Here is a 15,702-nt window from a genome sequence, read left to right on the forward strand (position 1 = left end):
GCAGTACTCCAACTGTGGTCTGACCAGCGCCCGATAGAGGGGAAGTATCACCTCCTTGGATCTATTTGTCATGCATCTGCTGATGCACGATAAAGTGCCATTAGCTTTTCTTATGGCTTTGTCACACTGCCGACTCATGTTCATCTTGGAGTCCACTAGGACTCCAAGATCCCTTTCCACTTCCGTGCCACCCAGCAGGTCATTCCCTAGGCTGTAGGTGTGCTGGACATTTTTCCTCCCTAGGTGCAGCACTTTGCATTTCTCCTTGTTGAACTGCAGTCTGTTGTTTTCTGCCCACTTGTCTAACCTGTCCAGGTCTGCTTGCAGCTGTTCCCTGCCCTCCGGTGTGTCCACCTCTCCCCATAGCTTTGTGTCATCTGCAAACTTGGACAGAGTACACTTCACTCCCTCGTCCAAGTCGCTGATGAAGACATTAAAGAGTATCGGTCCAAGGACTGAGCCCTGCGGGACCCCACTGCCCACACCCTTCCAGGTCAAAGCCGACCCATCCACCACTACTCTCTGGGTGCGACCTTCCAGCCAATTCGCCACCCACCGGACTGTGTAGTCATCCAAGTCACAGCCTCTTAACTTGTTCACCAGTATGGGGTGGGATACTGTATCGAAGGCCTTCCTGAAGTCTAAGTATACGACATCCACCCCTCCTCCTGTGTCCAGGCGTTTCATAACCTGGTCATAAAAAGAGACTAGATTGGTCAGGCACGATCTGCCTGCCACGAACCCCTGCTGGTTTCCCCTCAGCATAATTTGTCCTGCTGGGCTCTCGCATATGTGAGCCTTGATAATTTTTTCAAAGACTTTTTTCAAAGACTTTTGAAATTATCAAAAGGAATCAGAGACCATTATCTGCTGAGAACTCTACAGGTTCAGTGTACATGGATTTAATCTTTCTTCCCAGTACTTAGACCTGTATTACAGAGAAAGAAAGCAGAGGTGAATCAGAAAGATAGGGTTAAAGGGAAAGCAAATGGATGTAGGTTAATTGAGTTATCTAGATAGTAACTGGGTATACTTTATATTTAATATAAATAAATACACTGAATAAATCAGTTCTTAAAAACGAACTGAGAGGGCATTTGTGCATAGTTCTTGTAAAAAGTGTGCCAATATGTAAAAGTAAGTGAAACAGATACAAAAGTAAAACTAATTTTTGAAGTCAAAGTTCGAATTCTTCTTTTTAAAAAAAGCAGAAGAGGTTTCATTTCAATACGTACTAAAGAGGTAAAGGTTATCATGGATGAAAGATATGCACAGTAGGGTTAATCAGAGTGACTGAAAATAATCAGGGTGAAGAATCTTTTACAATGCTTGGACATCTTCAAGTCCGCTGGACCAGACTACCTGCACCCAAGAGTCCTGGAAGAACTAGCTGAACTTATAGCAGCACCATTGGCCAAGCTATTTGAAGAGTTGTGGAACTCAGGAATGGTCCCAGGTGACTGGAAGAGGGCCTATGTGGTGCCCATCTTTAAGAAAGGGAAGAGGGATGACCCTGCAAACTACAGGCCAGTCAATCTGACCTCGGCCCGGATAAAAACTTTGAAAAGTTGGTTAAGGAGGCCATCAACTACAAACTGGTAATGGATGGGGTGCTAAACAGCAACCAGCATTGCTTTGTTGAGGGCAGATCATGCCTGATGAACCTTGCGTCCTTCTACGACGAGGTCACTAACCAACTGGATGAGAGACACAAGGTTGATGTCATCTGCTTAAACTTTAGTAAAGCCTTTGACTCTGTCTCCCGTGGTATTCTCTCTAACAAACTGGAGAATACTGGGCTGGATCAGTCTACAGTGAGGTGGCAACTGGCTCAGAGGCTGCTCCCAGAGACTGGTGATTGATGGGATGGCCTCATCCTGGAGGACCGTCTCCAGTGGGGTCCCCCAGGGATTGGTGCTTGGACCCGGGCTATTCAATATATTCATTAATGATTTGGATGAAGGGGTAGAAAGTGCAATGATTAAGTTCGCAGATGACACCAGCTGTGGGGAAATGTGGGCACACCAGAGGATAGGGCAAAGATCCAGGAGGACCTTGACAGACTGGGTTTATGGGTGGAATGAAATCAGATGAGGTTTAACAGAGAGAAGAGCAAGGTCTTTCACCTGGGTAGGAAGAACCCTCACCACAATTATACAATGGGTGGTGGCCTACTGGCTGGCAGAACGTCTGAATGAGACCCGGGGGCAACGATCAACTGGAAGATGAATACGACCCAACAGTGTGACGAGGCTGCCAAAAAAAACAATAAAATTCTGGCCTGCATCAGCCACTGTAGGACCAATAAAATTCTGGCCTGCATCAGCCACTGTGTGGCTAATAGATCCAGGGAGGTAATCCTGTCTCTCTACTCAGCATTGTTGAGGTCTTAGTTGGAGTATTGTTCCCAGTTCTGGGCACTGCATTTCAAGAAGGACATAGATAAGCTTGAGAGGGTACAAACAAGGGCCACCAGTTTGATTAAGGGCATGGAGGGTAGGCCCTATGAGGAGAGATTGGGGAACTGGGATCCTCAGAGGGGAGCATCAAGAACTAGGAGAGCAACTATTGAGGAGGGCACCTAAATGGAGGACGAGGACCAATGGGCATAAATTAACAGAGGATAAATTGAGGTAGGATATAAGGAAAAACCTTGCTGAGCTCATCTGAGCCCAATACTTCCTGCGCATGGCAGGGGACCAGACTTGATGATTGTACAGGCCCTTTCCTGTTCTATGATTCTATGATTCTAATGAAAAATAAAAAAGTACTACATAGAGCTGTAAAGATAAGTGATCATTATAAGCAATAAAAATAATTTTGCCAATAAAAAGCAATAGGCAAAGATTACCAGTAAATGTATGAAGAAACAAGGTAAGTTGTAAGGAGCCCATTATTCAGTGTGCATTATAAGTCCATCTCAGTGCCTAGTCTGGAGAGGATATGAGTCTGTTACAGCTCCCAGCTTGGAGGACTTGGGATACCAATTCTGTAAACTCTATACAGTTGCTTAACTTTACTTACACGAGTCACTCTTTGAAATAAGTGAGCTTCTACTTTTAAAATACAAAGTATAATATAGTTTTGGCAGCCCCTAACTCAGATTTATTGGCAGTGCAGCTGTATTAGAAACTCACTATCATATATTTGCCTTGGCTACAACTACCTTAGAACACCAGATGAGAGCTTTATGGAAGAGATATTAGAACAGGGGGAGAACCATATCTTCATCCACCAAACTCTGTTTTCTCTACTTCCCAGCATATGTTTCTATCTCCTCAGCAAAGACACTAGGTGTCAAAGAGGCAACTGAACTCTCTTCTGTACAGAGCAGCAGACACTTATAAAAGGACATATAGGGCATAGACAGAAGTTAAAATTTTCACACGATCGGCCCCTCAAGCGCACTCTATAGCCATGCTCTAATAGAAGTGCACAGCTGCAGAGTGATTTAAAAGTCCCCAATTGTGTGACAACTTAACCCTCGTTATATGAGGGTTCAAATAAAGGTGTTCCAAAGTGGAATGCCTTCAATAACTTGTGTTTGACTGGGCAGCTGGGCTGATACAGCCCAGCTTTGCCCCCAGTGCTATCTGTACAATAGGAGGGAGGGAGAAGGGAGGGGAAGGAGCTCAGGCTGAGCTTTGCCCAGCCTGAGCTAGAGGGGGTTGGATGGATTGGAGTCCCTCACCTTGGGGGAATTCCCCACCCCCACTCCAGTGAAAGCTGGACAAAGTCCAGCCCTCCCTCCCCTGCCCCCTCCCCCTGTCCTATTGTGCAGACAGCACCGGAGCTGGGAGGGAGGGGGCAGGACTAGGGGAGAGAAGCTGTCTGCAGCTCCTTGGCTGGATTGGCTCCAAACTGGAGCTTGATCCCCCACCCTCCCAAACCAACAGTGAATGTCTGTTGGGTCGGGAAAGTTAGTTTAACTGGCAATTTCTGTGAAGTGCCATGAGTTAGACCGGACAGCTGCACATCTGTCAGCCCCATGGAAATGATATGAATCCGGATTGTATCCTTCAAGTACCACACATCCCTTCATCAGTGTGAAAGTGACATTTCTTATTAGTTTGAAGACTTCTGTGTTGCAGAACACTTAGCCCCATCTCAGAGTTTTAAATAAATCCCTAAGAGAAATTTCTGAGATCGCTTTAAAGCTTGTGTAGTTTGGCAACTGCAATATGACCTGATAAACCTTTGAAAGAATGCATAAACTCTATGTTTGATTTACTTCAAAATGATCAAATATATCCATTAACACCTCAATCTGGTGGATTTCAAGGACCATTAGAGGTTTGCATGGACTCACCCGCTTATGGAGACGTTCTGCTTCCTCCTGATATGCAGCAAGCTGTTGTTTCCATTGTTTTACATTGGCAGTGGACTCCAGCAGAGCTGCTGTGAGCTTGGCATTGTTACCCTTGAGAGTGGCCAGTTCTGCCTCCCAATGCTTGCTGATTGTCGAACTAGAAACATAGATTAACAAGCATCATAATACTGTACAGCATTATAGCATCATCCTGAATTTTTTTTGGATCTTCATTGTTAAAGTGTTTTTTTTTTTTTAAATGTTCAAAATATACACCATCAAAAGGTTAATAAACTTTCTCCACTAAAAGGATCTCTTAATTTAGATTCTCCTACAGTAGTTATGCAAGCTAGCTTAGTTACTCAAAGGGCGCGTCTATATGTCACCTTACATTGCTGTAGTGGCACACTACGTTGCTGTATGGCACTCTACGGCAGCGTAGCAATCACGAGTCTACACATGATTGGCAGCTATTCTGCCATAGCAGCGCGCTCCCCCATTTTAGCTTGCTGCTACGATGAAGTAACGGTGAAAACTAACCACATGCCACACACATGGCACAGTACAGGCTGTTACAGCACCGTGCTTTAGTACTTCCAAATTAGTAATTCCAAAAGGAAGTACTAAAGCACGGTGACGTGTCGATGCACCCAAACAGTTCAAATGTGAAACATTCAAATAACTAAAAGATAGATTTCTTAAAATAAACATTTCATTGTAGAAAAATAGTCCCCATAGTATACATGAGTATATATAGACAGATACTGAAAACCACAAATTAGCTGCAGTGATTTTAACTACATAATAAAAATTCCTAATGGTTTATATATGTATTATAAAATGATTTTATAGCTTTTACCTTATAAATTATTATATCCTAAGAAAAAGATTCATTCAACATACTGGGCATTTTTACATGTCTCCCCAGACATGGTGCCGGGTGCTTTAATTAGTGAGCCGCACTAATTAAAAGCACCTGCGTGTCATATTTATCAGCGTTGCCACATGTCCCCATGCTGAAAAAATGGTGGTGGGGCACTCTGAACTAAAGCTCATCAAATGTGTTTTATTTCATAGTGCCCCGCCACCATTTTGTCAGTGCAGAGATGTACACAACGCTGATATACGGGACGTGCAAGGCTGCCGGAGCATGTCAATTTCCATGCTCAATTAATCGAATCTGTTCCAACATGCTGGATTTCCAGTGTGTCAGAGCAGGCTCCCTGCATGTGTGTAGGAGCCCACTGATTTCAGAGAATGAATGGAGTGGTGTGGAACCACAGCTTAGCTTGGTTAATTTCAATATTTATAGTTCAGGAATAAAGCAAGACCAAAGAAAGCCCTAAATAATTTAAGCTACCAACAATCCCAAGCAAGTTACTTTGAACTTCCCTAACAAACATCTGTCGTCATGATCACAATTTTGCCAGCAACGAGATTTAAAACAGAAAAAGCCTGGGGATTTCAGGCTTTGACATTTTATGGAGTTATATTGGCAGGCCACTGTAAATAAACAGTCCTTGCCTTGTACTTACAAGCAATAAACATAAAGAAAAGAAGGCATTGCAGACATGTATTAATGAATAAAAATTGTATTACTGTATACAGTAATATGTTTATTCTTACATTCTGTGGGCATTATAAAAATAGGTACTAATAATTCAAATAAAAGACATGGACCAAAAAGTGTCTATCTTGCTCTGTGAATACTGTTAGGCATTCTGCATTTTTAAGACAGGAATTCAGGGAAGATTTAGAAATACATGTTCTCTGACCCTAGACAAAAGAGGTTTTATCTGTGAGTTTATGTATAATTTGAACTGTGTATATTAACTCATTCTGGGTCACCATTTTGCCCACTGGGTTTTCTTTTTGTATCCCATTCATGTGTTCAGTTTATACTGCAGCTGGCAAACTTTACAGATGAGTTAGCTGACAATTTCTTAAGATTGTTGTTACATTTCAAATCAACCAGCAGTTTAACACAAACATCAAGTCAGCATAACTCATGAAATACACTTTAACTTAAAAACTGCCTCTTTCACTATAGCAGACTCCCTCCCTCCAAAAGGTAAATAGATTTTTTTTCTTTTAAAAGAATAATCTTCCCTTTGACACTGGAATGCAAGTTAAAAAAAGAAAACCAAACCCTCTATCATGGCATTTCAAGACTCATCTAGTTAGAAGCTTATCATTTAAAAATGTCTACCCTATCACAAAGGAAAGGTAGCGACTCATTTTTGGAGGGAAGGCAAGAGAAATAAATGATGGTCAGATTTTCTTTACAGTCACAGCAGCATGACAGATGAGCAAAATCTGCTAAGGACACGCTTAAGGAAGCCAGCTCATTCATGTTTAATAAGCATTACTAATTACATTAATCATATGCACATTTCTTCCTGTAGGTCCTGACCTTACAAACACATATCCACGTAAGTAATTTTATGTGCATGAGTACTTCCATTGAATTTAACAAGACTAGTCACATGCATATAATTATTTAAATGTGTCAGTGTGAGTGGGGTCTCAACGTCCTTTCCTCATTATGAAAAAATATATGTACAATATGTTATTCTTATGCTTTCAGTGCATGTGAAAGTTTTATTCAGAAAAAAGATTTACAGGCTCCTTAAAGATTGTTGTGATTACTTCATATTTAAAATTAATGCAGCATAAGTAATGGATATATTTGTTTAACTTTTAGGTTCCCGTTTTAAGATGAAGTAAACTTACAGATAGTTAAGTTCACAGAATGTAGATTCCAGCTATCTGTACTTAATGATGTAAGTGTAATTTCTACTGTTTATTGTACCTTTCACTTTTGTGCAAACCCCTCATTGCCCTGCCAAAAAAAGTCATGAACTATTGTTACAACTGAAATGTTTACATGAAATAACCTTGAAGTAGTTGTTTTCTAGAACATTAGACTTGGCATCAATTCTATTAGAGCTGCAGCTACAAAATATTTAGATGTTGCTAGAATTCCTGTTGTATTTTGAAGAGTAACTTTCAATAGGACTGCATCAATATTATTTTAAATAATTTTTTAGGCATATAACATATATAGACAATGTGAACATAATTATTTTAATGCAAAATTTTACTGTATACTGTATGCAATATAAACTAGTATTTTAATAAGGCATTTTACTGTATTTTCTGTGTTTTTCAATAGATGCATGAACTAAAAAAACCCACATTTCCTTGGAGGATCTAGTTTTATTTTTGATGATACAGAATAACTTCACAACTATTTTTACATTTGTAGTTTTCTCTAATAAAATTCCACATCCTCTATCTTAATATGGCGATATGGTTTTCGTTTGATATTCATTTTCTTTCAGACTTCCATTGGAACATATTTGAGTTTATATATCTGATAGAGTAAGGACCTGATTAAAACAGACACATCCTTCCAGTGTCAAATTACTTTATTCAACTACAGGATGGTTTTATTACAGTCACGGTGGCATTCTATCACTAAATTCCCTATGGGACCTTGCACAGAGCCCAACTATGTCTTCTACTAGGGTGGTAAAAATTCAGGAAACATTTAAGCTGATAATGTAAAGTGATCATATCTGCTAATGCTGCCAGGAAGCACCATTAACAATAGCATCCAAGGAAGAGTAAAAGTGTCAAGAAAGCTACCAAAACACAAGGCGGCCAGATCTATAAGTAAAGCAAATTGGAACTGAATACTTGCTGACTGAAATGAAAACATACCTGGAGGGTGAAATTCCAGATCTCCTATAAAATAGATAAGTTACTTATAGTAACTAGAGTTCTTCAAGATATTGTCTGCATACATATTCTGTATGCACTGTGCATGCTTGTCCTTTAGCTCAGATCTTTTTTGTCTCTGCAGCACCTGTACAGCATTTCCCTACCCTACTCTGATTTGTGGGTGGGTCCACACCTATCAGCATTATGTAATTCCTACTTATTAATTTCCTCCTAACTGCAGAATCCCAAGGGGAAGAAGGGAAGAAGAGTAGTTTATGTAGTATGCATGTGGACTGTATCTCTCAAAGAACTCCACTTAATGCAATATAAGTTCTCTTTTTCTTCATGGGCTTGTTCATATGCACACTATTGTAGGAAACTCTAATGCTGTGCCAAGATCATCTGGAGGTAAATTTCAGAGTTCTAGGCAAACAGTGACTGGAGGACTCCTTATTCAAAGATAGGCCTTCACAGTGCTTAGTACGGCTCTAAGTGACTGCCTTTTCTATATATACTGAATAAACATATTCAGAAAGGAGGCCATCACTAACACTTGGGCTGTGTAGGAATGAACTCTAGTCACTATTGGTGGATCCATCTTGGCAATCTTATTACAAACCTTGATGAAGAAAGAAGCCTATTTGGACAGTCTCTGGGAAATTGCTGTGCCTTTCTGAGAATAGATGGACAGTTTTCATCTGAGGTGTGCTCTGGCATGCAGTGTCATGTATAGGGGGGAAACCATATAGCCCAAGATGGGCAGGCAAATCTTGATTGTGCTTGTCAGACTGGTCTCCTTTTGTGTGATGGGATCTGCCAGAACCAGGAATCTGGGAGAGGTAACCTCTGGCTGGCAGTGTGTCCAGAGTGGCCCATATAGATCCTCTCCTGGCTTGGTTCTCCTTTGCCTGGTGGGTCCCTGCCAGCCTGGGGCTGCTCTGCCCCAGTTCAAAGTGCAGCTTTCCTGGGCATATGTATAGATGCTGAGCCTGGGAGCAGTTGACTTTGGCTGAAACTGCTCTAAAATGTATTGATTCACCTTCATTTCACATGTAAATGCACTCTGTAGAAGAGGTGGGTCCCATTGCTTCCATCCCACCCATCACTGATGATTGTGACAGAAGTCCTGCATGATAGGGTGAATGATCTCCAACTGCATGGCTTCTGATCTCTCTTGGGGCTCAGGACAGTGCATACAGACTGCCAGGTGTTCCTTCATCATATCTTAAGGCCATATGTGCAGATCATAATGAAGAATGCAATTACAATGCACTATATGTTAACAGAGAAGGTAGCATGAGATCTTCACCCATGTGCAAGGAAGTGGTCAACATCTGGAACTGGTGCATCTGCTACTAAATACATCTATTGACAGTGCATTTCCCAGGCTTTCAGAATACTGAGTCAGAGTCTTAGTAGGCATATTCTAATGAATTAGAAGTGGGAAGTCAAGAACTCTATCCTATAGGACTGTGATAATCTAAAAACTGACCCTTTCACTTCCTGCAAAAACAAAAAGCCAGGTTTTGTTCCAAGGAAAGTTTCAGCTTGAACTGTTTGTCCAATGTCTCCATCACCCCATGACTAGAAGAACTGTTATATGCTTTCTTACCTCCAGCTGACTTTGCAAATGCTGTGCCAGGTCAGCCAGGATGCTGAATGGTGATTCTACTGGCCCCAGTCTGACCGAGGTCTTTCTAGTTTCTGGACTTTTCATGTGTTTTCATAGAGTCCCAGAACTCTGCCATTACTCCAAAAGTTGTTCTCCCATGATGGAGTCAGTGGGTGATGGTGTGGAGTGAGAAGAACATTTCACCTGGTTCAGCATATCCTTCACCTCATGATCTGGATGCCAGATAGTCCTCAGAGATAGAAAAGGCTTGTATCCTGGTAGAAGTATACTAATCATAGCAAGGAAGACTCCAGTAGACAAACCTATCTGGCTAAGTGGACCAGGTTCTCAAGTTGGTATCACCCAAGGTGCTTATCTCCTTATGAGGCTTCTATCCAAGTCTCTGTATTGGGACCATATTCAATCCTGTGCATTTATTTCAAGTCTCAATGAAAACAAATGCATGATGTCATTGATGGATGTCCTGCTACCTGCTAATAAGAACTACCTTTCACCAGCCAGTTATCTAGGCATGGATACACTGTGATGTTGCTCCTGCTGAGATGTGCTGCCACCATTATGAGGACCTTGGTGAAGACTTTCAGCTGACCAGTAAGAGCTTGTATTGGTTATGGTCCTGGTACATGATGAACTGCAGGTATTTTCTGCACAAAGGTGGGTTGATTATCTGAAAAAATATATCCTGAAAATTGTGAGTTGCTAACCTAAAGACTGTAATGGGATGCCATTTCCTTTCTTTTCAATTAAGTCATCATAAATTAACTGTAATAGAATCAATTTCCTTGATACTGTTGCAAAACCTCTTTTCAGGTTTCTTAACTAGAAGGGAGGAGACCTCTTGTCATAGCAAAAATTGCAAAAAAGCTCCTTGAAAAGATACAGGGAAGGGGGAAATCAGGATAGGCACAGTGCTGAACTGGATGGTGCAGCTAGCTTTGATGTTGTCTGAGAGCACTGGTCTATAGTAATATAGGCCATGCCTAGAATGAACCAAGCTGTCCCACAGGATCAGGGAAAGGTACAGGAAACCCTCAGAGGTAGACAGCATCTCCTGACTGTCCCACCAAAGGTTCTGTCTATTTTGTGAAGAGGACTGAGACAAAGTTGCAGGTGCAAATAGTTGTTTGCTTCTGTAGAAGAGGTGGCATTTCTTCAGGGGCTCATGAGGCTAATACATGAAAGGTGGGGCATAGGCAGGCTGTGTAAAAAAAGTCACTGACCAGGAGAAGTATTGCTTGTGTTTTCCCTTCAGAGCAGATCTATGAACAATGAGAAAGGAGAAATGCATCCTTTCAGGGTATGCATTGCCTTGCTGGTTTGGGAGTTGAAAAGCTCTGACAATTCCAGTGGAAATTTTTCAACAGAGAGTTCTGTACTTCCCCAGGAAAGCCTGAACTCTGGAACTAGAACGACTGCTTCATCATGCTAGCCAAAGCTACAGAGCATGACACGGTGTCTGCTACATCCAAACACCACCAGTATTGAGATTTTAGCCACAAGATGGATCTCTGACCAGTGCAACAAATCCCTTGTGAGAGTTTGGCAGAGGCTTATCCATGAAGGCTGCAAACAAAATAGTACTAGACCAAAACACTTATTAATTTGCTTCCTCAAAATGAAGGATAGTGATTTTCTTTCCAATTACTCCAATCTTTGGAGCATTTTATCCTTTCAGGGACTCTAGAACTGGTTATTTTTGTCAGCTACTACAATTAAAGATCAAGGTGTGAGATGCATAAGGAAAAATTCCACACTCCTGGAAAAGATCTGATAGTTTTTGTCTACTTTCTATGCAGTCAAAGCAAAATGGCTGGCATCTAGCATGTGCTCTTTGTAGTGTCCGTTATAGCTTCAATGATTGGGACGGCTACTTTACCAGATGGCACTGCTGTAAAAGGTCCACAAGCCTATATTTAAGTTCTCCAATATCATCCATCAGAATGTGCAGTCCTTAGCCACCTAACTCAGGAGGTTCTGGAAGGCCCCAAAGTAGGCCATCTAAATTAATCAAGGTGAAGAAAGTGCCTTCTGCACTGAAAAGTGCAGAAGACTGGGATCAGCAAATTATTTCACCCTAACAGCTGGATCAGAGAAGTCATCCTTCTCTGGATACAGGAAGCTGGAAGGTTGTGTAGAAGAAGTCTGTAAGGCTAAGGCTTTTGATGCAAGACAGTGGGATGTGTCCTTACATTCCCCTGGATGAAGAGGCCACAGACAGAAGGACCAAGTTAGAACGGTAGGACACAGCCTTGGAGCACAAGAAGCCATCTATTTGGGGCTCCCTACACCCCATGCTTCTTGGCAAAGGGACTTCTATGGGATAGGAACAGTCTGAAATGGAGTTCTCCTTAGAATCAAGAAACTCGGATGAGAATAGTTTAAATGCCACGGCTGATGGATTCAGCATCTGAGATAGTTCCCCAATCAGATCTGGTGTTGGCAGTGATGGAAGGCCACTAGAAGAGGACTTCAGATTAAGGATTGGTGCTAGTGAGGCTGAGGAGAACAGTGGAGATTCTGGTTCCAGCTGAACCTCTAGGATACTTGAAGCCATGAAGAGAAGTAGCATCACTTGAAAAATGCTCCTGCCTTTGAAAACAGTCAGGCAGAATGAAGTATCAGAAAGGTGTTCAGTCATACTGGGTGCATCTACGCATGCGCTTTACTGTGGAGCAGACAAATTAACTCTTTAGTAAAGCATCATAGTCTACACATGCAAAGCATCATAGTCTACACATGCAATGGAATTAGGGTGCAGTAAACTAATTAACTCTGCCATAAGTACTCCCTGACACTACTGTCTTACGGTGGAGTCATTATATGCAATCAAACGTGTGTACACAGGGACCAGCAGGCAAAAATTGTGCCTGGTCACTCTAACCAGGTGGGGCCCAGACTCCTGCCTGACCCTCATGCTCCAGCCAGCCCCTCTGCTGCCTGACACTGCCACCTACAGCCTGGGGCTGATCCCCTCCCAGCCCCCCTGCCAGCCTGGGACTGCTCTGCCTCAGTTCAAAGTGCAGCTGTCCTGAGCATATGTATAGATGCTGAGCCTGGGAGCAGTTGACTGGCTGAAACTGCTCCAAAGTTTATTGATTCACCTTCATTTCACATGCAAATGCACCTACTGTGTTTCAGGGAAAACATGGGTGCTGATGTTGCAATTCTTGGTACTGTGGGAAAGACGCTGCTAGACTGCAAATGCAGTGATGGTTTGATGCTGGTAGAGATATCAAAAAGTGCTCGAGGCACTGGTTTTTATACTTCTGTGGTACTGAAGTGGGATCTCTCAAACCAGTCATTGGTGCCTGGAGTTCTGCACCAAGGATACTTCCTGGCCCCAAAGTCTCAGGTGAAAAGAGGACAAGGCCTTCCTTGAGGATTCCCAAGATGGGGATCTTCCCTCAATCTATCTCTAGGCCTGGGCTCACTGGAAGAGGACTTCTGAAAATGATCAGGGTATAGCCAACATCCAGGGATGTGAAACTCTTCTCTAGCTGTAGAAGACTTGGCATGACCACTAGTGGCAGGCATCATCCCACTGTATTAAGGATAGGAGTTTAAAGGGAGCCATGCCAAGAATAGACAGAACAGTATGGCCAATGTGAGGGCAAAAATGAAGCCTCATTCACTGTGCACAAGCCATGGAGCAAAGGCCAAACATCTGTTTTCCTCAGAAAAATGAGGAAGGGAGGGGGAAAGATTAAAACAGGAAGAGTACTAAAACTGGAATAAAATTAGCTGACAGGAATCTAAAAACCGCTAAGGGGGGAAAATGTATTCTAAAAAACTGTCTGTAGGTCAAACTGTCTTGATCAGAGAGCAGGAGCTTCATTTTGAACTAAAGACACTGGAGCAAGTAACGCCTGATCAATCTGATTTCCTTCCACGATAAAAAGACAGGCTCTGTGGATAGAAGGAGAGCAGTGGACATGGTATACCTTGCCTTTAGCAAGGCTTTTGACATCGTCTCCCACAACAGTCTCATTAACAAGTTAAGTAAATACAGACTAGATTAAAGTTCTGTAAGGTGTATTCATAACTGGCTAGATCACCATATTCAGTAAGTAATCTTCAATGGCTCAATGTCTAATCAGATGGAGGTATCAAGTGTGGTTCCCAAAGGTCTGTCCTAGGTTCAGTATTGTTCAATATCTTCAACATTAATGATTTAAATAATGGGATTGAGCACACACTTTGCAAATCTGCAGATGTCACCAAGTTGGGTGGAGTTGCAAACACTCTGGAGGGTATAGTTAGGATCCAGAATGACCCGGATAGACTGGAAAAATGGTCTGCAGTCAATCAAATGAGATTCAACAAGGACACATGAAAAATCTTATACCTGGGATGGATTAATTGTATGCATGAATACAGACTGGGGGATGACTGGCTAGGCTACCATACTGCAGAGAAAGTCCTGTGGGTTACAGTGGACCATAAACTGAATGAGTCAACAGTGTGCTTTTTTTGCAAAAAAGCCCAAAGCATGCTGCATTGTGTTAGCAGAAGTGTCAGTTTCAAATCAAGAGAAGTGATTCTTTTACTCTATTTAGCAGTGGGGAGGCTTCACCTGGAGCACTGTGCCCAGTTTTAGGCTCCACACTTGAAGAAGGACATGGACAGACTGAAAAGAACCCATCAGACAACAACGAAAATGGTTAGCGGTCTGGCAAGCAAGACTTATGAGGAAAGCCTGAAATAACTAGTTATTCAGTCTGGAGAAGAGAAGCCTGATGGGAGATTTGATAAGCCTTCAAATACATGAAGAGTGATTATACAGAAGATAGAGATAGCCTTTTCTCTGTGGCCACAGGGCAACAGGAACTAGGAGCAATGGCTTCAAGCTGCAGCACAGAAAATTTAGGCTGCAGGTTAGGAAGAGCTTTCTCACTCTAAAGCTGGTCAAACATTGGAACAGGCTACCTAAAGAAATTATGGAATTTCCATCCCTGGAAGTTTTTAAGAGCAGGCAAGATAGACACTTGGATGGGATGGTTCAGTCAGGGATAATCCAACTTTGAGCAGGGGGTTGGACTAGATGAACTCATGAAGTCCCTTCCAGCCCTACCTTGCTATCATCCTAGGTCAGTTAAACTGCCCTACCCCTGAATAAAGCAGGGTTAAAACCAGAGTGATTTTATTAACTTGTATCACTCCATGCAGATATAATAGGTGCATCGTAACAGCTTATATCAGTGTCCTTTGACATGGCTATGATTGCTTCACTTGCACTTACCCTTAAAGGGTTATTTTAAATCAGTGCTGTCCAAGTTGCCACCAACAAGCCACATGTAGCCCACAAGGGATCAAGCTGCAGGACCTAGCCTCCCACCCAGTCACCCCTCCCCACACTGTTCTGGGTGCAACAGCAGCTGAAGTCTCCAGGCCTCTTCTCCCTAATCCAGCTTGTGTGCGTTGCACCAGGGCTTGGTGCAGCATGGCATGATGTAGTATAGAGCAGCACAGCTCAGAAAACTTAGGGTGAGGCCAGAGCCATGGGGTGCAGCAGTGAGGGGGTGCTGCCCACAGAGACAGACATGTGATGCACTGGAAAGGGGAGAATCAATGTTTTGCACAGTCCAGGGGCCTGTGACTTCTACTGGGGTGGGCTGCAGTGTGTGCAGCCCCCAACCACTTAGAAGTTGGACAGCCCTGTTTTAAATTGCTTTAGTTAATCTAGTGAATGATTATTTGGTCACTTCTTTTGGTTTAAACCAGGATTATTATGGGAAATCTTAATTGATTGGAAGAGATGAACCTGAAACAAGAGTGATATTTTAGCGTATGGGGGCAGTGTTTAGGGCATTCTGCTATGCCTTCAAAACTTGAGTCTGAAACCTTTCTCTGGACTCATACAGAATGCTACCCCCAGCCAACCCAGCTGTAAACCAGCATCTGGTCATTCAGACCAAAGAAACAAACAGTCATCTAAAGAATCAAATCAGCCTTCTTGCTTCAGCAGTTATTCTGGCCCAGAAAAATAATCATGGAGGAGTTGCACTACAGGCACCCAAGTTGCATGTGTCACAGT

At 42.5% G+C, this 15,702-nt stretch overlaps 1 protein-coding gene across 3 annotated transcripts in view; it reads right to left on the bottom strand.

Annotated features, from left to right (window-relative positions):
- Positions 1 to 15,702, bottom strand: part of HOMER1 (homer scaffold protein 1) — a 155,214-nt gene that overhangs the window by 27,009 nt on the left and 112,503 nt on the right. For all 3 annotated transcript variants that reach the window (XM_006021417.2, XM_025201396.1, XM_025201397.1), the window contains one exon: positions 4,310 to 4,466. In XM_006021417.2, the coding sequence (XP_006021479.1) occupies positions 4,310 to 4,466 (157 nt within the window). The remainder of the gene's footprint in view (positions 1 to 4,309; positions 4,467 to 15,702) is intronic.

Source organism: Alligator sinensis, unplaced genomic scaffold, assembly GCF_000455745.1.
Source record: "Alligator sinensis unplaced genomic scaffold, ASM45574v1 scaffold159_2, whole genome shotgun sequence".
Taxonomy (NCBI): domain Eukaryota; kingdom Metazoa; phylum Chordata; order Crocodylia; family Alligatoridae; genus Alligator; species Alligator sinensis.